At 48.3% G+C, this 22,806-nt stretch overlaps 1 protein-coding gene across 6 annotated transcripts in view; it reads left to right on the top strand.

The window, feature by feature from the left end:
- Positions 1-22,806, top strand: part of DPF3 (double PHD fingers 3) — a 251,902-nt gene that overhangs the window by 157,376 nt on the left and 71,720 nt on the right. For all 6 annotated transcript variants that reach the window (XR_005055733.2, XM_036997693.2, XM_036997581.2 and 3 more), the window contains exon 7: positions 9,103-9,240. Coding sequence is in view for 5 of the 6 variants with exons in the window: in XM_036997693.2 (XP_036853588.1) it covers positions 9,103-9,240 (138 nt within the window). In the remaining variant the exon portion in view is untranslated. The remainder of the gene's footprint in view (positions 1-9,102; positions 9,241-22,806) is intronic.

The raw sequence follows: 22,806 nt of genomic DNA on the forward strand, positions 1-22,806 counted from the left end.
GATAATTGCTTTAGGAGGCACACAGGACTCAGGGGATCTAGAGAAAACAGAGATTTGTGAAGTCCTAGAATAGATGGACTTAGAGATCATCTGATCCAGCCACCATGTGTTTTTTTTTATATATATATATATATATATTTTTTTTTTTAATTTTTATTTTGGTATCATTAATCTACAATTACATGAAGAACATTATGTTTACTAGGCTCTCCCCTTCACCAAGTCAACCCCCACATACCCCTTCACAGTCACTGTCTATCAGCGTAGTAAGCTGCTGTAGAATCACTACTTGTCTTCTCTGTGTTGCACAGCCCTCCCCGTGCCCCCCACACACTCTACATGCTAATCGTAATGCCCCCTTTCTTTTTCCCGGCCCTTGTCCCTCCCTTCCCTCCCATCCTTCCCAGTCCCTTTCCCTTTGGTAACTATTAGTCCATTCTTGGGTTCTGTGATTCTGCTGCTATTTTGCTCCTTCAGTTTTCCTTTGTTCTTATACTCCACATATGAGTGAAATCATTTGGTACTTGTCTTTCTCCGCCTGGCTTATTTCACTGAGCATAATACCCTCTAGCTCCATCCATGTTGTTGCAAATGGTAGGATCTTTTTTTTCTTATGCCAGCCACCATGTTTTACACATGGGGAAACCAAGGCCCAGAAAGGGGTGGGATTTGTCCATGGGTGTCTAGCTGCTTAGTCTGAGAGCCATGGCCAGACCCTCAGCCTGCAAAGGGCCACCCATACTGCTGGCCCCCAGGGTGAGGGAGGGGAAGCCCATCTGGACTGGCTCAAGAGGAGCTTCCTGGTGCCTAAACGTTTCAGGGTTGGATTAATTTTGAAGTAACCACTCATCATTTGAGCTTGGTGGAACTATCACTGGTTCTTGAGAACAGCTTGGGGGTTTAAAATAGGCGTAGGGACTAACACTCCACCCTGAGTACACAAATCTGAGCCAGCGACCGGTTGAATTATCCCTGCATTTATCCCATGCTGAGTCAGGGCAAGGGGTTTCTTGCCTAGGGTCTCTCCTCAGCCAGGGGATTGGTTGTAGGTGTTCCTCCCTCACTCACAGGGTTCTGCAGTGAGAAGATGGGCAGTAGTCAGGAAGGTGTGGGGAGCCCCAAACATCTCCGAACCAGCCTGGTAGGGCATGATCTCCTGTCAAAATGGCCTCCTTTTGTGTTTGTCCCGGGCCCAGCAGTACACACAATTCGACGCAGAAGGGCTGAATGGAAGAGAATTTGATGATGGCGTGATTATGGAGGTGTGGGTGGGATAAAGGTGCCAACAAAGGAGAGGGGTAGCCTCCCCACCCCGAGTCCCGAGTTGCAGGGAGACGTGGTTCCAGGAGGGCTGGAGCTGCGGAGGGCGTAGTCCCTGCTCCAGCAGGCCGCCCAGGCAGAGGCGAGCAGGGCACAGGTCCCATCTTCCCTCTTCTCCCCTCTGTTCTGCCTTTGCTCCCTGCTGGCCAAATTCTACCAGACACAGAGGGCAAGAGTGGGTGGCAAATGAGAATAACCAGGGCACCTTTTGGTTGTGAGCTTTGAAGTTGGACAGACCTGAGTTCAAATTCTGGCTCTGCTTTTTAGGGAGATGCTTCATTGCTCTCAGGCTCAGTTTCCTCATCTGTAAAATGGGGGTGATAATCTTTATTTTGTGAGCTGTGCAGTTCAATGTAGGAATGCATGCCTGCCTGATAGTCTGTAAGTATGATGAGTTGGGGGCATTGACAGGTGACAGGCGCTGCTGGGTTGATTTTACAGATGAGGAAGTGGAGCTGCAGAGAGAGGTAAGTAGCCTCCTCAGGGTTGTGTGGAAGTGCCATGGGGCAGAGCTGGGAATGAGATGTGCCTGGTGACTCCCAAGGCCCAGGCTTTGTCTCCTGGACGCTCATCCCGTAATTGCTTTCAGTTGCTGCTTTCAGTCTCTTGGAAACCACTGGCTCAGATACCCACTGCGTACTCCAAGTTGGGCTGATGAAAATGTGCCAGAGTCATTAAGTTATCAGTGGGGAAGGCGGCCGCCTCTCCCCGGCAGGAAGGATTCTGCTGTCTGCTGCAGCCGGCTTTGTTCACACAAACTGCCCCTGATTCTCCCTCCTCCCCCTCTTTCTCCCTCCGTCCTTCCTCCTTTCCCTCTTCCCCCTGATCCTCACAGAGGGAGTGAGTGGGGTAGAGTTGGAGTTGGGGGCATACTCTAAATATTTGGGGGCCACGCTGAAGCTATTCCTGACTCCAGACGGGAGGTCCTGCCTGGAGAGTCCAGCTCTGGATTGGGAAGTGGGAAAGCACTATTCCTGCAGCTTGACAGATGGGTCCTCCCCGGGGGGAAGGAGAGAGAGGAAGGCAAGCTGGACCCTCCTTACTGTCACAGCCCTTCCTCTCCACTTGTGCTGTGCCAGGAACACAAAATCCAGGTGCATGCTTGCCAAGGTGAACAGAAGAACCGTAGGTTGTGCACAGGCGGGGTTGGCTGGTCCCAGGGGTGATGGTTTTAGAGCTGCATGATGCAGAGGAGCTTGCCCTGGGGAAGGAGATTGGAGTGGGAGGATGGGGGCACAGCCCTCGCTGAGTGCTTCAGCAGTCTTGGGGCTCAGTCTGATTCTGCACGACAGATAATTCCAGAGTGAGAGTGCTGACGTGATAAAAGGATAGCAGATGGTTCTGATACTTTTATTTTCAGAATGTATCTTTCCCCACCCTCTTTTTCTTATAGCTCCACCACCCCAGAACTTCAGAGGTTCCTCCCCCTGCAACCCTTTTGGGTTTATTCCCTTTGCTGATCCACTTTGATAGTAGTGAGGCTAATAACAGCTGACAGTGGCTGAGACTTACATTGAGCCAGGCCCTGTTTTAAATGTATTCTCTCATGTGACCTCTCAGCTGTGAGGTAGATGGGCTGTCATGATCACCCATGCTTTCCAGAGAGGATGCTGAGGCACAGAGAGGTTTAGCAACTCACTCAAAATCACACAGTCAGTAGCAGACTGGGCCCAGATTTGAATCTAGACAGTTCAGATCCAGCCACGTGCTTACCCACTACTGATTCTGCCTCTCTCAAGGCAGGGCCAACCTAGAACTAGGGCCAGAGCAGTACGTGGCACTATAAAGACCACTACTGCTGGATTAACTGCCAGGCTTGCAGGGTACCTCAGAAGGGAATTTTTCTCCTGACAAGGGCTAGTGGGGTCCTGTGTTTGTGTTCACTCTGGCAGCTCTGAAGCTATCAGGGCTATTAGATTGGTTGTTTAGAGGAACTTGGGCCCAGATCTCCATCCTTAGCTCCAGTAGGTTTCTAGGACTGGATGTATAATTTATGGGGTCTGCTACAAAATTAAAATGAGGGCCCCTTTGTTCAATAAGTAGTAAGAATTTCAAGATGGTGATAGCAAAGCATTAGATCAAGTGTGGGGCCCTTGTAGGCAAGGCACCCCGTCTGCATGCCCATGAAGCTGGCCCATAAATGTTCAGAGTGGCAGGGAGATATGATTCAGTAGTATTGGATTTTCCTTTTCTTCCAAGCCTGTCAAAGCAGGATTTCCAAGGCATCTCTTTCCATCTAAAAATAGTCTGATCCAGATGCAATTCAACCAAAATGAATCTTAGAAATCTCTTGTCCCCTGGATTCGAAGTCACTCGAAGGACTGGTGCTTGGGTCAGAAGCTTTGTTTTGGGGTCATTTTGCTCCATTATCTCCAGTCCCTCCTAACCCTGCCTTTCCAACTCCCCTCCCTCCTGCCTCCTTCCCTTTAGCCTATGCGCCTGCTTGTCAAGGATCTACTCTGCAGAGAACAAGCTCTACTCACCCTCCTTGTCTGTGCAGTGCCTGCCGAGCAGCCTCCCTGGTGGTGCCGTGCTGGAAGGAGTGGTCCACTGGCCCTGTACCATTTCCTCGTTTCCAGGAGCATCCTGGCCTCTGTAGTCTTGTCTCATCCTCCAGGAGGTCACAAATTCCCTTCTCACTAAGGTGAATTCCTAGTTGCCAAAGCCAGTGGTCTCCTTTCAGTCCCCACCCTTCTTGACTCTTAGGCATCTGACATGATCCTGGCTCTGCCTCTGTTCCCAAGTCTACTCATCTGTAAAATGGGGACGTGGGTTGCTGTGAGTAGATTTACTAGAGGCACTTGAATAGGCCTGGCGTGTGGTGCACACTCAGTAGCTGGTAGCGGTGGTTGTGCCTGGTGGGATCATTGTTACTGTCATCTGGAAACCTGTTCCTCTGGATTATATTGGTCACTCCTCTGTGAGTCTTTCTTGACCACCTTTAAAAAAAACAGTGTCTCTTTTCTCAGCAGACTCCTAAGATACACTCTGTGCCCACACCTTTCTTCTCTCTCTCCACAATCTCTCCTTCTCTCCATACCCTTAACTCCCATTGCCACCCTGCTGACTCCAAAATCCATCTCTCTTTCCCAAGCTCTAGGTGTGTAAGCCAACCACACACTGAATTCATCCTCTTTTCTCCTTAAATCTTATTTTCCTCCCATAACCTTCTACCCAGTCACCCAGGTCAGAAGCCTGGGTGTTCTGTTGTGTCCCTTTGCTACATCGAGCGCCAACCACAAGTCAGACCCCAAGGTGGATCCTGGGGGTGCAACAGTGTGTAGATGCACAGAGCCTGCCACACCTGCTGTCATGGGAGAGGCACATACTGTACATGATTAGCTCCAGTAACAAGCCAAGGTCCTAATATTGATTGGAAAGATTTCCCTGGGGAAGGGCATTTGAACCAAGATCTAAAGGATGATGAAGCATTAAATCAGGCAAACTGGGGTTGGGGTACATTGTAGGCAAAGGAGAAGCTTGTGCAAAGGCTCTGTGGTGGAAAGAAACACATTTAAAAAGGCAGGAGGCAGGAGGGCCAAGAAGGTGGCAGAATATGGTGTTGAGTGAGTTTGGGGAGGTGGGCGGCTGGACAGTGCATGGACAGGAAGGCCAGGTTAGTGTTAGATTCTCTAGGCTCCTCTTTGCTGCTTATGCCCACCCCTTTCCACCAGTTTCTCTCTCTTTAACCCCTTTCCCATATTGAAGTCCTCATTGTTCACACATAGAAAATTAAAGTAGCCTCTTGCCATCTTCAAATCCATCTTCTGTGCTTTAGTCTTAGTGGTATTTTAAAAATGTAAATCTGATTAAGTTGGTCCTGAGGCTACAGTCCTCCCCTGGCTCCCCACTGTCACATCCTGCCAGCTTCCTCTCTTGTTAGTCTCCTCAAGGCCACCCCCCACCCCACACTGGCTCTACTGAATTTCCTGCACTTTCCTGAAGGTACTGGGCGGAATGTGCTTTGATACCTCAGTGTCCTTGCTGCCTTTGTCTCCTGATGACGTCCTGCTATCTCACGAGCTAAAGCTCATCCCCCTCCTCTGGGGCGCCATCCCCCCACTCAAGCCCGTGAGCGGGCCCCCCTCTTTGCAGAGCACATGCTCACCCAGTGCCTTTTCCCCACTACCCTCCTCGCTTATCGTGCGACTCCTCTGCTAGATGGTGAACTCCTGGAGGGGAGGGGACTGGGGCTCATTTATCTCTGTCCTTCTGGTGCCATGGGCTGGGCACACATTAGGTATTTAATGTTTTCTTGAAGACCTGGTGATAAAGGAGTAACATGGTATAAGCAGGTGGTGAAAAACGAAGCTCCATCCAGAGAGCTCTGCATAGAGGGACCATGCCCGAGGGGTCTGGCTTCTAGAACCCCCATGTGCTGTCTGGTTCTGTTTCTTCTCATAACTGAACACAGGTCTCAGGGCTGCCCCCCACTGCTCCTGCCGCCACCTGCATCCTTCCAAAAGGGTAGGTGATTACGGGTGGGCAGAGTCAAGCCTAAATACATTCAGTCTTCTAGCAGAGTGGTTCTTAAACTGTAGTGTGCCTCAGAATTATGTGCAGGGCTTGTTAAAACACAGATCGCCAGGTCCCACCCGCTGAGCTTCTGATTCAGTAGGTCTGGGTGGGGGGAGGCCAAAAATTTGCTTCTTTACCAGTTTCCCATGTAGTGCTGGTGGTGCTGGTCTGGGGCCTATTTGAGACTCTTTTCTAGCAAAAGAATTTGCTCTAAAAATAAATACTCTCTATGGTGTTGGGGAAGGAGATATGGGAAGCTTTTTGCTTGGGCTTGCTTTTGTAGGTTTTAAGAACCATCAATATGAGATTGATGTGGATAGATGGATCAGATTATATATACTTACCCCTCCTCCATCTCCTGGCTTTCCCACAAAAAGTTTCTGTTTTCATTCATCAGCTATTCAATGAATATATGTGAAGGTGTAATATGTGCCTAGCAACATAGGAGGTGCAGTTGTTGATGCCAAGACAAAATCAATAGCAAACTGTCTTTAGGAGAGATCCTCCCGTGCAGACATTAACTGTCATTGAGGGAGAACAAAGAAGAAATGCCTTCTCAAAGGGGTGGCGAGTTCTCCATCCCTGGAGCTGTCCCAGGGCAGGCATCTAGAATGTTCCTGGGAATAAAACAGTTTGATAGTTAGACCACTTGACTATTAAGATCCTGAAATTCTGTGAATAAGGAAGACAGTGACTGATGGGAATAAAATGGCTCAAATGAAATGCTATGGAGTTTGTAGACCTGCTGAGGCACTGAGGCCTCATGTGCCTAATTATTATCCTTACATTATACTATTATCCTGATTTTTGATAAACATTTGTTCCTCACCAACAGGATGCCTGGTGACTAAATGGCTCTGTGTCCAATGCCCCCATAATTTGCTGTTTATTGACCTCATATCACTGAAAGGGTTAAGGAGAAAAGCCACGAGTAGGCCTGGAGTGTGAATCAAGGGCCTCTTAGGTCCCACTTCCTGGGTTAAATGCAGTTGAGATGTGCGGTGCCTTTTTATGTTTTTGTGATTTATACAACAAAGAGGGATTTGGGGCACGGGGATTGAGGAGGATGTAAGTAGCTAATTGTAGGACTTGAATTTATAGTCACTAGGTCACCAACTTGAATGTCAGACTCTCACCTTACTAAGAAATTCCAACCAGTTTCCAGATTCCGTTTATGATGTAAGGGTTACAGTACCCTTTGCAGGAGGGTTCAGCTCTTAAGATGTGGCAGACCAAGCTGAAACCTTCACCTCTCACTACCATTTATTAGGAATCTATTATGTACTGGGTGCTGAGTGAGATACTTTACAAATATTATTTATAAACTTTCAAGGTAAGCAATTCTATCATCATTTTCAGATAAGAAAAAAGGCACAGAGACATTACGTGTCTTGTCCAAGTTCACATAGCAAAACTCAATTCATTTTTAAAAATCAACATAACCATAAAATTGAAATGTGATAGAAGATGGGCCAAAAATTATAGATCTATCTCAAGTATGAGTATAGATAGACACAAAATGCAAGATTAGAAAATAAAAAGTGGCAGTATATCAAATGGACAATACACTGACCAAATGGAGTGCATTCTAGGAAGGCAAGAATGGTTCAATAATAGGAAACATTAGGAAATCAACATAATTCACTGTATCAACAAAGTAGAGTCATGTATTAGTGGATGCTGAAAGGGCAATTGATAAAGTTCTCTTACAATAAAACCATAAAACAGACATAAGAGTATAACTACTTAAATTTGATAAAAATAAAAAATTAGCCATATGTATCATTTTAATCAGTGAAACACTAAATCCAACTTCATTGACATAGGAAAAGCTTGCCTTTGCTATTTTTAAATGTTATCGTGACAATTTTTATAGATGGAAGTAAGCTCAGAAGATAAAAGAGTTTGTATAAATATGAGAAAGGAGATCACATTATCTGTTTTTTGCCAGTAGTTGTAATACCTAAAAAAGCCTAAGAAAATCTAGTAAGAAGAGAAACCCTACCAGAAATAATAAGGGAATTGGGTAAGGTGGCTGAGTGACAGGTCTTCTTCATGCTAGCAAGGTTGCACAGCTGGCCACCTTTGGCACCAGGAATGGGGATTTGAACCCACATCTGATGATGAAGTCTGTGCTCTTTCCAAAGCATTTGTGCTCATTGCTTTTACCCAGTCATATGAAGAAGGACCTCTTAAAGCTTGTAACCTCCTGTGCTCCACAGATCAGGCGGGGTTCGCTGTGCGGGGGAGCAGTGCCGATGAGACGAGAGAGTTGGCACAGGGTTTTTACTGGAAGACCCTCGAGGCTTCTGCTACCAGCAGTGCCATCCCTCTAGGGGCTGAGATGTTGGGCTTTGTGTGGGGGGAAGGTGAAGGATGGTGATCTAGTCTTAACCATGTAGCTAGACTGCTTCTCAGGTACTGAGCAGCCAATGAACGGACCTGTCCCTTTCTTCCTCTTGGGTCTAAGAAGCCATATTTATGTTGCTTGTCACCTTAGTCTAATACTGTCCATTTGAGAGGTAGTGCTTGTGAGGACATATTTTTGGCCATCTTGGGTATCAGAGGCTTCCTGGGACATCAAGGCACAAGCTCTGAGTAGCCACATGTACCAAGGATGCCTCAGCTTCACGGTTTTCATAGTGGAATTGGAAATTGTTTTTCTGGCACAAAGTCACTAGTTGTTACATCAAAAATTTCATCCAGATAAAGTTTTGTACTTCATACAGTCAACCACGGGGTAGTGGCAGGAGTATTGCATGGGACCCAGGAGATGTGGTTCTGGCGGCTCTGCCACGATAGCCGTGTATTCCCAGGCAGATCACTCAGCCCTGCTTACCTGTCTCTGCCGTGGGGTGTTGGACTGAATAAACTTTCAGTGCCCTTTGACTTCCCAGTTACAGTGATCATCATGTGCCCAGCACTTTCTTTGCACAGAGGTTAACTCATCAAAATAACCTTATGAGCTAAGTACATACAATTATTCTCGTTTTCCCTCTGAAGAAGTTGAGGCACAGAGAGGTGAGTGACTTGCTCAGGGCCTCACAGCTAGGAAATGGCTCAACTTCTATCCTGTACCTTTATGGCTTTTCTTTACCTTAGCCCACGTGGTTACAGGGGTGTTCTGTCAGTGGGAGACGGAGTGTTGGGATGGGAGAGGCTTTTTAAGAGAAACCCAGCTCTGGGGTGGACAGACGGGTTTGCTGCCTGGCTGCAGAGGTTGTTGACATATGTTTTACCTTCCTTCCTTCTTTTCTTCTTCAGTCTGTGGCAAGCGCTACAAGAACCGGCCGGGACTCAGTTACCACTACGCTCACACGCACCTGGCCAGCGAGGAGGGGGATGAGGCCCAGGACCAGGAGACCCGATCCCCGCCGAACCACAGAAACGAGAACCACAGACGTGAGTTCAGCTGTTGGGTGGGGGCAGTGATGAAGAGGGTGGGCCTGGCTGGCGGCACCACACCTCTTAGGTCTGCCGGGGGCTCTGGCTGGCTGGCCTCAAGGGCCTGTGGTGACTCGGTTCTTTCAAGCCAGCCCCAGCTGCCCCTGTGTGTTGGCCAAGCCCCAAGTGCAGTATGAGCCAGGCCAGGGGCACACCTAGCTCTGCACCCAGAGGAAGGGAAGTGAGTGTTGGCGCAGAGGGGAAACATCCCTACCTGGCCTTGTCATAGGACGGACCTGCTGCTCCGCCCCCTCAGCTCCAGAAGTTCCTTTTGCAGCTGCTGACCGGAGCTGGGTGGGGACCTGGGTGTGTCGATTCTGGCACAAATGCAGAATATCGCCTCAGCGACCAAGAGGTGTACAATACTCTTGATCTATTGTCTTGACTGTAACGGGGTTGCAGTCTTAGTCCAGGGCTCTCCTGCCTTGGAAACACTGCCCTGGATCCTGCCTGCTCTGCGCTTGAGCACGCAGCAGGCACATGCGGTCTGGGCGCTCTGTCCTCTGGGATGCTGCACTCTGAGGACTCAAGCTGATTCTGACGGTGTGCGCCTCCGTTTCTGTTCTTCCAGTTATGAACTGGGGAGCCACAAGGGCCCAGCACTTACCACTCGACTTCCCTCTGTGACGCTCACTGTGGTTGCTGGGCCTGCCAGCAGTTCACCATGGGGTGGGGTGGTGCAATCCCTAGAGCTTGCTTCATGAGGTGGGTCATTCTAAGATTATTAGGTGAAGAATAATTGTGGACACGCCACGAATTTTTAGTTTTGTGTGCAAGATTTTGTGGTAGGTTTCTTAAATCGAACAATCCATTGTAATGAAGGGGCTCAGACCTTTATAACTATTCACACTATAGGATTTGAGGGTGACTACCGTGCATTCCAGTCAGTCAGCTCAGTCAGCTGACGTTGGCTGGCTGCCTTCACCAAATATTTGAAATAATCACACACGTTGGCTAAGACCTTTCTTTGGATCAACGTATGTTTTCACCTCACTTCCACCCCGCTTCCCTTAGTAACGTCACCTCCTGTATTGTTTGCTTGGGCTGCCATAACAAAACACCAAAGTCTGGGTGGTTTAAAGAGAAGAAGTTAGTGTTCTCACAGTTCTAGAGGCTGGAAGTCCATGATGAATGTGCCATCAGGGGCGGGTTCCTCAGAGCTCTCTCTCCTGAACCTGCTTCGTGTTCATACGGCCATCCCGCTGGGCGTGTGTACCTCTGCTGTCTTTTTGGATGTCCACATTTCCTCCTCTTAGGACACCAGTCTCGTTAGATTAGGACCCACCCTAACAGCGTCACTTTAAGTTTCCCTCTTTAATCATCTCTTTAAAGGCCCTGCATCTAAATAGAGTCACATTCTGAGGTACTGGGGGTTAGGGTTTAACATATCAATTTTGGTGGGGATACGAATCAACCTATAAGAATTTGGGTTCTTACTCACTTTTAGAGTTCCAGCCTTTCATGGGACAGACCCTTATTTTCTTACCCACTATTGTCCTGTGGACAGAATCTGAGAGCAGGGCAAGGAGGTGTCTGACAGAGCTTTGCTCATGAACCCTGGCCAGCTTTTGAGGAGCTATAACACTAAAGTCTCCGTCTTCTCTCTGAGGAGAGGTTCCCTTCGTCCCATCACCCTTGTCTTTCAGAAAGGAAAATAGATTGACCTGCGCCCAAGGCAGCCAGTGTTCGCGTTTCTGTCTTTCCTCCTGTCCCATCTCTGATCTAAGTTAGCCAGTGTATAGCTATCATCTCCTGCCTCGAGGAGGCTGAGAGAGATCTCCTTTGATTCGGGTTGCTATCTGGAAAGTATTTATTTGCAGTGGTTGCTCTCTCTAAACTATTTATGAGCTTGGTATTATTTCTTACTCCCCCAGTGCTGACTTATCTCCTTTATATCTCTTCTCAAATGCCAGGCCCTTGTGTTCCTGCGTGGAGGGGCTATAGGGCTTGGGGTGCTTCTATCATGTGTGTAGCTCCTCAGTGTGTGTGCATTGTGATGCCAACAGCAGAGGAAGGGTCCTTGTGGGCCCAGGTGTACTGCAGGCCCCAAGTGGATCCAGGTGCTCTCCTCCTTAGCTACTCCTGTGGGCCTCTCCCCCGCTGGCGGTTGATTTCTGAGATGGGCATTGGCATAGTTTTCTCCATCCTCCGGGTTCTCCTCACACGCTCTCATAGGTGGTTGTCTCTGCCTTCTCACATTCTCACATGTGGCCAGGGCATGTTGCTAAGGAAGTAAGCAGTCTTTCCTCCTCTTAGATGGAGACACGTCCCTAAGAAGTCTCTGGCTGCTTGTTCTCTCTGGGTTTGCCAGTGAGCATGCTCACTTAACACCCCTCTTTTCCTCTCATCCTGCTGATGAGAAATTGGATTCTTCAAAAGAGATCATCTGACTATCCAAGGGGTTTAAACTGCACAGAAAAGAATATCTGTACCCGGGTTCATGGGAGGCCTCCTTACAATGAGGAAAGTTCTGGAATACTCACAAACACCTTTTCTGTGACAGCTCCTCACAATGCCTCTGAGGACTCTGATTAACTCCAGTTTTGCTCGTGGGGAGGGTGCAGCAGAAAGGCAGTTGGAGTCCATAGAAGCCATCCCTTCCTTCCTTCCTTCCCTAATTTCTCTGGACAAATCCAAGAGACAGCAGCTCTGCCTAGTTCTTTGCACACACATGCCACCAATCTGTCAGCTGCTCTGGATGTGTGTTCCTTCCCATGTTCCCCTGGTAAGGGCCCTCTGACCATTTTCTCCTGAGCGCTAATTGCCAGCATCATTAATACCAGGTCATTAGCTGCTCGCACCATTTGCGGTGGGGGTGGGCCCCTGTCCGTCCTGCCCCTCGAAGCCGCTGGGGCTGTGTGGTGAATTGAATGTGACAGCTCTGCAGCCTCCTAAGGTCCCGGCTTTGCGACCCTCCCTTGGCAAGGCTTTGGGAGTGGGGGAGGGAGGCAGGACGGTTTCATCCAAGAGGCTACTCTGCCGTTCCCCTAGGAAAAGTTGTGGATGCCAGTGAAGTGGGAATGCTGACCTATCGGTCAGCAGTGCTGCAAGGTGACCCAAGCTGCTTGTGAGCACAGACAGGCCTGTTGGAAGAATAGTCCTACGCACTCTGTGGTTTTCAGTGTCACGGGCATCAGTGTCACGGGCATCTGCGCTTGCACCACCTGCAGCAGCAGGGACCTTTTGACTTTGGCCCTCCTGCTGTCTCTTGCTGCATCCCCCCCAGCTGTATCTCCGGGCGAAGCCCATTGCTCATCCCTGTGCCTGCTGCTGCTGAAAGGGCTGAGTGGAGTGCCGGAGCCAGCAGTGACCTTCCCCTAGCCCCGGGCCACCCGCGCTGCCAGCTCAGCGACTGACTGCCACTCCTCCGTCCTCCTGCCCTGCCCTGCCCAGCTGCTCTCTCGCCTTTGTTCCTCTCCTGGTCTCCTTTCCTCCCAGTGTCTGCTTCCTGTCTCTTCTGTAGGTTCGTGCCCTTGCCTCTCTGCCTCAACAGCAGGCAGCCCCTGGGATGCTTGGAGCCCAACCACTCCCGCTTGGGAGATGATACTTTTCTGATGGGGTCCTCCCTTCTGCCCTTCCCTCCATGGGTGAGGCTGGACTCACTTCTCTTACCGCCTTCATCTACTTTCTGCACGTGAAATCACCACGTGTGTGTGCCCGCCTGTGCGTGTGTACAGATGCATATACAGAGAGGCTACACGTATATGAATAACAGGGCTTGGGCAGGTTAGGATGCTGAGAGGTGTCACTCAGAAGGACTCCTTAATGCCACCTTGGAAAACAGTCCATCGGACCAAGGTAGCAGAAAAAGCCTTGGATTAGAACTCAGAACTCCTTTGACACAGGTTCACAATACCAAAACTCTTGAATTTCTTTTTACCTTCTCTGTACAGTGGGACTCTATTATAGGTGATGTTTTCAAGGTAGATTCTTAGGGATGGGGTGGGTGTGGCCATTTATGAGGTCCTGGCCCCAGGTAGAAAAGCTAGTGAATACAGTCTGTGTAAAACATTCATCTGTCCATGTGCCCTTACATCCATCCATCCATCCATTATTGGTTTAGTAACCATGTATTGAATAGTGTCTCAGCCCCTGCCCTTGAGGAGCTCACAGTCTTGAGTGGGAGTGTGTATAGGACAGTGAAGGAGCAAGGAACTTGTGGGCACAGCGCCCTTTCCACCGTTAGGGCTGTGGTGCTCCAGGTGTGCCTTCAGCGTCAGCTGGGATCTTGCTGGAAATGCAGATTCTCAGCTCCACTGGACTACCTGAAACAGAGATTTTGAGGGTGGGGGCTAGCAATCTGTGTTTTCAAAACCCCCCCAGGGCATCATGATGCACATAAAAGCTTGCAAACCCCTGCATTAGGAGATTTGCAAAGGCTTCACTGAGGATGTGACATTCAAGGTAGCCCTTCAAGACTGAGGAGGAATTTCCCAGGAGGGAGAGGCCCCCCCAGGGGGAGGGAACTGTGTTTACAGAGGCAAGGAGGTATGAAATAGCATGGTGCGTTCAGACAGTTGGTAGTAGCTGGGTAGTGCTAGAATGGTGGAGATGTGTACAGGAGCCACAGATGGAAGCATCTCCTATGCCAGGCGATGTGGTGGTCAGCCTGTGGAGAAGGAGAGCCACAGTAGCAATTACTAGCAGGCAAGAACAAATGATGTCTAAAGAAACCTGTTTGGAATGTTATTAATTGCTATATGGTACATCTCTTTTATTTAATAGCATAAATGAATATAAAATGCTCTAACATACTTGGAACTCCTAAGAGGGAAATGGTTTTTAAAATATGGATCTGTAGAATTTATTTCAAGCCAGTTTCTCAGGCCAATGGAATGGAAGTTGGGTCCTGGGAGGTCTCGGTCTTCTGTATGGTGGCAGTGTGCCTGGAACGCAGCTAGGCTTTCAGTATCTGTCCAGAGAGGGAAGGGCCTCACCCTAGGGCCCCTTTGGAGGGCATGTTGTACTCCACAGAACTGGAAGAGGAGAGCCGAGTTGATTAAGGGTGATGTGGGCTGATTAGATAATCTGAAAATTAGTCTGATAATGTGCAAATTATCTAAAAGAAGCATATTATGTCATTGCCACACTGATGGGAAAGATCTAACAGATGTTAGTCCTCTGACATCTCTGTCCTCTAACATACGGCTCAGGGACAACGAATACAACTTTTAAAGAGAGAGTGAAAATTCCTTTTGCTACAAGCTTAGGAATTTTGAATTACTCTGAGAGGTGCCTGAAAAGCCACAAAGCCCATACAACTCACCGCTTAACCCAGCCTCGAGAAGGGAAATTCAGGCTTGGTGAAAGAGGAGAGAGAGGAACATTCAGATACAGGGCTCTGTCTGGAAAAGTGAGCTGCTGCTCACTTCCTGTCGAGCAAATTTGGAAACTAACAACAGGTGGTATTTAGATAAATTATTATTTAACTAAACGGTTTACAGATACTAAGGCAAAGAAGAAGCTGAAGGGTCGCTCTGGCCTTGAAGGTATGCTTGGAGTTAGTTTTCTGGACCCGGGGGTCAGCCACGCTTTGGACTGAGTGGCTGAGAGAATGGCACTGGGATTGGCCAGGCCAGGGGCTGAGCTGTGACGCGGCCGCTCTGCTGCCTTCTATCTGTGTAAACGTGGGTCAGCTCCTTTGTTCCTTTGTTGCTCATCACTGAAAGGGAGAGAGTGATTGTACTGACCTCATGGGGTTGTGTGGCTCTTCAGTGAGATGACACGGCACCAGGCCTGCACATTGTGAGTGCTGATGCCCCATCTCTGTGCCATCCGGACCGACAGAGCATGTCTGTGACCACAGATGGCTAATCTGAGTCAGAGCCTGTCTGTGGCTGAGTGATCCTGGGAAGCTGACTGTCTACAGGGGTCTCCTTGGCATCAGGCGTAACTGTCAGAGCCTGACCTGGCCTTGGCACATCCTTTGCTAAATCTCAGATACAGAACACCAGATCCTCTAGGCAGGCTAAACATGAGTATTTGGAGCACTTACAGTGCATGTGCCCACTTGTGGGGCTGAGTGTAATTGGGCCTCCAAAAGACATACGATGGTCTCAGCCTGAGGAGAACTTCCAATTTAATGGGGGAAATGAAATGGGTGCATGAAACCCAGTGGGAAGAGGCTGTGGAGCCGGATCTAGCCAAGTGTGGCGTCCTTGAATCTACCGATGCATTTCTCCAGGATATTCATGGGCCACCTGCCTCTCTGTGAGCCTCTTTTATTTCTCTCACATTTTTGACCTAATTACCTAGATTGTTCAGTATTGAAGATTCCATATCTTGAGCAGTGATGATGACACTAACACTGGCTGATATTCCTTGAATGCCAGACCCTGTGCTTGGTGAGCCACCTGTACCTCATTCATTCCTCACCAGAGCCCTGTAAGGAAGGGGCTCTGTTCCTTAGAGGACACCAGGACACCAAGTGATGTGCCCCTATTCATGGAGCAGAAATCTGAATTCTCCAGTCATGGGTCACTTCTTGGGAAAGCTTACTTATTTAGGCCTTTGATTCTTTTCCTGCCTTATCAGACATAAAATTATTTTACATAGGAGAAGAAGGGGAATAGATATGACAAAACACCTACTAGGTGCCAGGCACTTTACACGCATCATCTCATGTAATGTTCACAAGTTCATGGGCACCTGCTATTACTCTCATTTTACAGATGAGGAAATTTGAGGCTCAGAAAGGTTGAGTAACTTGTCCAAAGTCACACAGTTAGTAAGGTGGGAAACTGAGATTTGAATGTCCTTAAGTTGGGTACCATTCAATTATGTCAGAACATTGGAGCCTCAATTGATGGGTCCCAATCTAAGCCTGGGATCTTTGTCATGGTCCTACTGATGTCCCTTAATTTTCACCTACAGGCCAATGTCAAATGCATCATGTTGCATAGCAGCTTTTCTAAAGAAATAAATGTTTTGATGGGCATTCTCTTAGCTTGAGCTGCCATAACAAAATACCATCAACGGGGTGGCTTAAACAGTAGAAATTTGTTTCTTACAGCTGTGGAGACTGGAAGCCCAAGATAAAAGTGTTGATAGGGTCATTATCTGGTGAGGCTTCTCTCCACTGGCTCTTGCTTGAATCACTGCAGTTTCTTCATTGGTCTCTCAGCCTCTATTTTTACCTCCTACAGTTTGTTCTCCATGGAGCGGCCCAAGTGGTCTTTGTAAAGTAAAAAATAGATTATACCATGCCTCACTCTCAACCTTCTATCACATTTGAGTACAATCCGAGCTCTTCACCTTGAGGGCCAGTATTTTTGATTCTCAAAGTGTGGTCAGCACGTCAATAGCACCTGGAAGTCAGGTGACCCACTCATCCAGATGTATCCAGGACATTCTCAGCTTTAGACTGAAAGTCCTGTGCCCTGGAAACCCCTCAGTGCCAGGCAAACCTGGACAGTTGGCTAGCCTGCAGGGGAACCTGTAAGAAATATGGAATCTCAGGCTCTACCTGGACCTATGAATCCTAATCTGAACTGTAATGAGCTCCCTAAGTGATTTGTTGGTACAGCACTCAAATTTGAAGCCCTGGCCTCCAGGGCAAGCTGACCACTCTGACTTGACTTCTCTCAGGTGTGGGTTTGTATGTGCCCATGGTAAGGGGCTATCAGGTGGGCCAGCTAAGGGCCATACTGCCTGGGTGCAGAGCCAACATAGCCACTTACTAACACGTGACCTTAGACAAGCTACTTTTAGCTTCCTCATGCCTCAGATATCACCTGTGTAAAATCATAACATTAATGCATCTCTCTCAGAGAGTTAGGAGAAGATTAAGTCAACTCATATGAGACACAGTATTAACGGAAAATGTGTGTGACCCAATGTGATATGACTGTCATGTGGAGCTGTGGTTCTCAAGCTTGAGCACATCAGAATCACCTGTTTCTTAAAATGTAGACTGGCAGATCTGACCCCAGAATTTTGGATTCAGTAGGTCTGGGGTGGAGGCCTAAAATTCACATTTTTAACAAGCTTCCAAGAGAACCACTGCCTTAGAGAAATCCAGCTTTTGAAGACCAATGTTCAATCTATTTCCTTTTAATTCTTTTTGCCTTTGAATTCACCGAGTCAGGTAACTGGGCAGGAATCAGGTTTTGCACTATTAAATCTAGGGGACAAATTTGGTTTTAATTCTTTTCTTTGGCTCTGTTCTACCGACAGCAAACATCTCCATGGCTCTAAGCACCTGCTTCCTGGCTTGGTTTCTGGGTATTTCCCCCACCTGGGCTCTCATCCCTGGCTGGGCTGCTCCTCAGCTCTGTGTTCTCTTGACTTTCTCCTTATCCTTGGGCCTGATGCTTGAGGCTCATCCTTTACCTTTTCCTAGGTAGTTTTTCAGTCTGAAGGACATAGAAAATGCTGGTCCACCATGGATTGATGGGGTTGATATATCTGAGTCCTGTGGAGTGGTGGTGAGGAGAGGTAGAGAAGGGCAAGGCTGAGCAAGACAGTAAGGGGGCTTGCTGCATTCCAATATCACAATAATAATATCCTGACAACTTGAACAGACGAGGCTTATCCTGTTCTAAAGCATTGAGATGTCTTGCAATTCTCTAAGGGGAACGACACCACTTCATTCAGAGCCCTGTTGACATAGTTACTCTCAAATTAAATGTTTTCCCTCTCAACTGACTCATTTGGTGGCAATAACAAGTTGCTATGCCAGGGCATGAACTGACCCACATGACCTTCTACTGGAAAAGTGAAATATCTCTTTGTACTTTCCCAAGTCAGCACTGAGAAAAGGAATAGCTTTGCTTGATCTTTTCCTTGTTTTTCCTGAAGTGTCAACACCAGGCCCGCTGTTGCCAGCCTAAGTCTGGAGCACAAAGGACATTACTGACAGGTCATATCACTGTTGTGCCCCAGAACTCGTGATGTGGTGTCCAAATTCCTGGCAGATGGTAACAGTAACCAAATATGTCCATCAAGGTGGAGACATCAGTGTGAGCAGACATGTGTTTTCTGTCTTTACATCACAGTGTTTAGGGGTGAAGATTCCTAAGTTATGTGACTAACGGTCTGAGTTTTTTAGTCCATAAACGTAGAAGAAAACAAGGTAGACTTAAGGAAGAGAGGGGTGACTGACCCCACACTTTAAATTTTTATGAAGATTCTACGGCCACCTAGACACATAGTATAACAGGGCCTGTTTTCTCACTGGCTGCTTGCAGGGCCTCTGGCGAGAAGCTGAACATGGCAGCTCTTGGCCAACTGAGTCTGGGGGTGGTTTTCTCTCCTTCCATCCTGGTTTTCTAGGAAATGCCCAAGGGAAAGGATTCCCAAGGGAGGGGGGTCCACTGGCTTCCCCAAGGCTTATTCTCTCCAGTGGGCTCCCCATAGCTTCTTCGGATGCTGGCAATGCCTTAGAGTGGTCACTCAGGACTCGGGGGACACTAGACATCCACTCAGTTCCTAGTCTGTGACTTCCTTTGCCTGATTAATTTTTTCTCCAAAAATCCCCTGTGAAGATCCTTTCATTAAGTATTTATTGTCAGCTCTGTGTCAATCACAGTGCCTCTTGCAGGGGAGTCAGAGATTAAAGACACTGCTCCTGCCCTCAGGGAGCTCACGGCTACTGGGGAAAGAGACATGTACACAAATATAAAACAGTGAAGAAAGACTGCATTCCTTGGGGTTTGGAAAACCTCGCTTGTCTCTTTTCTTTCACCTTATTATAATCCTTGAATAATAGGCCTAAAAGGGACCTCAAGATGTCATCTAGCATATTCTCTTGCCTCTAGATGGGTGTGTGCCCACACAACCCCGGGTCCTGGAAAAGCTTCCTGCTCCTCCTGCTGTGCCTTTGACTGCTTAACGGCCTTCATGTCCAGCTTCCTGGTAGCCTGTCCCGCCGTTTCAGCTCATTCTGTCTCATGCTGTTGTTAACCATATGGAGTGTGGTGATTTAGGCCCATCCATAAGCTTGAGGACTTACTAAATCAGTCCTCAGTCTGCCCTTCTCCAGGAGGACTAATATCAGTACTTTAGCAGCTCCTGCACTTAATCCTTAATCCTTATCATGCGTTCATATTGTCCTCAGTGCTAGTGGCAAAATGGCCCCTGAGGAGGAGTGAGTTCTCTACGGACTCTGATGGCCTAAGTGTCCTGCAATGTGTTTCCCACTGGGCTCCCCACCCCCCTGCCTTTCCACATTCAGGGAGAAAGCCATAATTTGTCTTTCTTCTGGAGCCCTGGGGTGGGGCCTGAGTTGCTATTCAGTGGCCAAGAAGAACCAGCCTGAAAGGAATCCCAACATTTTTATTCCTTGGATCTGCAGATTTATTTTTACATCAGTTCTAGGGAGGCAATGAAAAAAGGTGTCAGGCCTTGGGGATAATTTATATGGGTAAACACGTAAAGAGTCGGGTGAGCAAGAGCATGAGAATTAAGGCCATTTATCCAGGCTTTGAGGCTCTGTTTGCCCTCTGGTCCAGTCTTCCCCACAGTCTTTCTCTGGCCACTTTAACCCTCTCCTTGCTCCCTTCCTCCTGGCCCTGCACAGCTCTCTGCACAGCTGCCTTCTCTCCCCAGCCTCCTGCCTGCCTCCCCTCCCCCGCCCACATCCCTCATTAAAGGCCCCGTAGAAGGTAGCAGGATGTGGCGGTGGCCTCCAGCTGAGGCCTGCGTGCTGATTCTGCAGGGAAGGCACATTGGCTCACAGCCTCCCACCTCACCCTCCGTCCCAGACTCTCTCCCCTGGCCTGTCCAGTGTGCCCTGTGTGGCCAGCCTGGGCCGCCTTCCTGCTTTCCCTCTTTTCCTCTTGCCTTTTCCTTACTCCATCCTCTGAAGATGCGCTCTGCACAGCCAAGTGGCACCAGGCTAGGATGCTTTACACTTGAGAGATGAAGTAATAACAGGTGGCAAGACCAGAGGCTGCCGGAGCCAGGATTCTCGTTGCCATAGAAACAGGTCAGACCTGTGGAGGGACAAGAACTGTCAGCCGTGGAGGGTGGTGGGGGAGTGAGGGAGAGGGGCCAGGAGAGGCCCTGCTCCTCCTGAGGGCTCTTCTCATTGCTCGCAAGCTCCCTGAGGGCTGCCCACCCTGACGAGCAGGCCCTGGAAACCCAGCTGTGGGGCTGGGGCCGGGGGTGGGCGTGGAGATGGCCGCGTGCTTGTGCACACCAGGCCCTGGCAGGCGGTCTCAGCATCTGCTCAGGATGTGAAGTTACACTTCTGTGGATGTGCCATGGAGGAGCCTAAGCTTCTGGCTGGCTTCCTGTTTCCCTGGGACACTGGGTGACAGCTCTGGTCTTGGCAGAACCAGATGAGGGACTGTTGCTCATGGTCAGGCTGTTCCTGCCACTTATTCTTTACATGAGTGGCAGACATACTGCAGCGGAGATCAGGCTGAAAGGGAGAAAGATGGCCCTGTGTGGGTGGTAGCTTATGGAAGGTTTGGGGACTTGTTTGCATACAACTGGGCTTGACGGAAGGAAAAAAAATCTCATATAGTAAACTAATACCTTTTGAGAATGACTGCTCACCCTTTCCTGAGTGAGACAATTGGATCTTGGCTTTTCCTCTTGGTTTATTTGAATGCTCCCTTCCACATTCTGTTACTCATTTATTCATTTTTGCTTTTCTTCGTAAACTTTGTTCCTGATTTCCATTTTTTTTTTCCTTTGAACTTTTTAGTTATCTCCCCCAGGTAAGTTCCTAAACTCTTAAGGCCCATTTCATTTTCTCGGCAGCTTCCTTATATCTCTTACATGATCTCAGCCCATGAGCATTAATCAACAGAAAACAAAATCCATCATCATGGACACTGCCATCGAGATGCTGCTTGGGTCTTTGCCCTCCCGTCATCTGGTTCTGTAAAGTGGGACTCAATTTCCCATAAGCAGAAGCAGAACCTCTATTTAAATCCTACTTGCAAGGTCTGGGCAAGCTTCCTATTTATAGTAAAATCCTTTTTGTAATGATCTCATACACGGTACCAGGAAATTGCTCATGGCTAGGTCAGGCCATAGGCCAGGATAGCCATATATAAGCTTTACTTAAAAAAAATTCCTTCATGAGCCTCTGGAATTCTCTGGTGGAGTGTTTTCACAGAGTATATGACAATAAACGGGATTACCCGGGATGGATTACTGTGTTTGGGACATTAAATTTAAGTTCAAAGGGAATTTCTGCTTTTATCAGGTCAATCTCAATAATTTTATCTCTTTGGGCTTTCAAATAATGTGTTGGGTGAATCAAGTTGACTCCAAGGAGATTTATGAAATATTTTGTATGCAAGGTATGTCCAGAAAGTGTTTGCTCTGGACTTTCCAGTGGGCGGAGAGATGTGATTATCGGCTGCGAGTCTCTGAGACGCAGGCAACCCTGGGGTGAATCCCGCTCTTCTTTGTAACTGGGGCCCGGAACCAGCCTCTTCATTTCTTTGGGTTTCAGTTACTTCATGCGTCAGATAATCCCTACTTTGTGAGAATCAATGAAATAACATATGTAAAGCATCCAGTGTTAGATCCATTTCAGTTTTGTAGTGAAATAAATGTCTGTGTCTTTTTCTTTTCAAAAAGTAGTTGAGTAAGAGGGAAGCTGGTAGGAGCAAACTGGTGTCCCACTCAAGATACGAGGAATCATAGTCTTATGCTTTCCATGCATGTTTGCGTACAGGACGGTGCCTCACCTACCACGGTGGGGGGCAGTGTTATTCCAGCAGTCCAGGGCCCTCAGCCACCCACTCTTGTGCACTGTGGCAGCCAGACGTGGTACCAGGCCAGATGACTGGCCGACCCGTTTGGACATGGACCAGCTCTTCTCTCTGAGAGCTGGGGAAACAAAACAGGCAGTGCACAATAGTTGGAGCAATGGACGACTCTGTCACAGGGGAAGCAAATACAGTGCTCTGTTCCCCCAGGGGGAGGTCCCAGCGGAGTCACTGGGCTGTCTACTCACATCTCTGCCATGCTTTTCTGTGCCATTCTTCCCACATGCTGCTGTTAACCATTTCCTGTGTGCAGGGCATGAAGGTGTTTCAGTGATGAGTTACACATGGTCCCCAGCCTGAAGGAATAGACCGCCTCATATGGGGAGTGGAGGCGGGTATATACATGTATAGACAAGAGATGGGTCATAAGCGTGATGTCAACAGACTGTTCTCCCCAAGGCCTGGTCATTTCTGGCTGGGGAATTGACTCTCACCCTCGCCCTGAAACCAATCCTAACTACCAAAAAATATAAGAGAACCAGACACAAAAGCTATTGATTAGACTGTCTCACTCCTTTTTACCAAATGGAAGGAAGCTTTGAGCTCGCATTGTGAGGAAAGAGTAGGAACTAAAGGAAAAAGGATTTTGCTGCCAAAAAAGCATAACTGTTTACTGTCACTTTTTGCACTGGGTCATTGCTAGACTATAAAGGTACTTCCCACCCCCACACCATGTCACAGCCGCACACACCAGGGCCTATAACTGGGATGTTAGCACCTTCTTCACCCCCTTGGCTGAGTGCTTATTACGGGCAACAATGAACATTAATGTATGTGGGGAGCCTGCTTTGAT

Source organism: Manis javanica, chromosome 8, assembly GCF_040802235.1.
Source record: "Manis javanica isolate MJ-LG chromosome 8, MJ_LKY, whole genome shotgun sequence".
Taxonomy (NCBI): domain Eukaryota; kingdom Metazoa; phylum Chordata; class Mammalia; order Pholidota; family Manidae; genus Manis; species Manis javanica.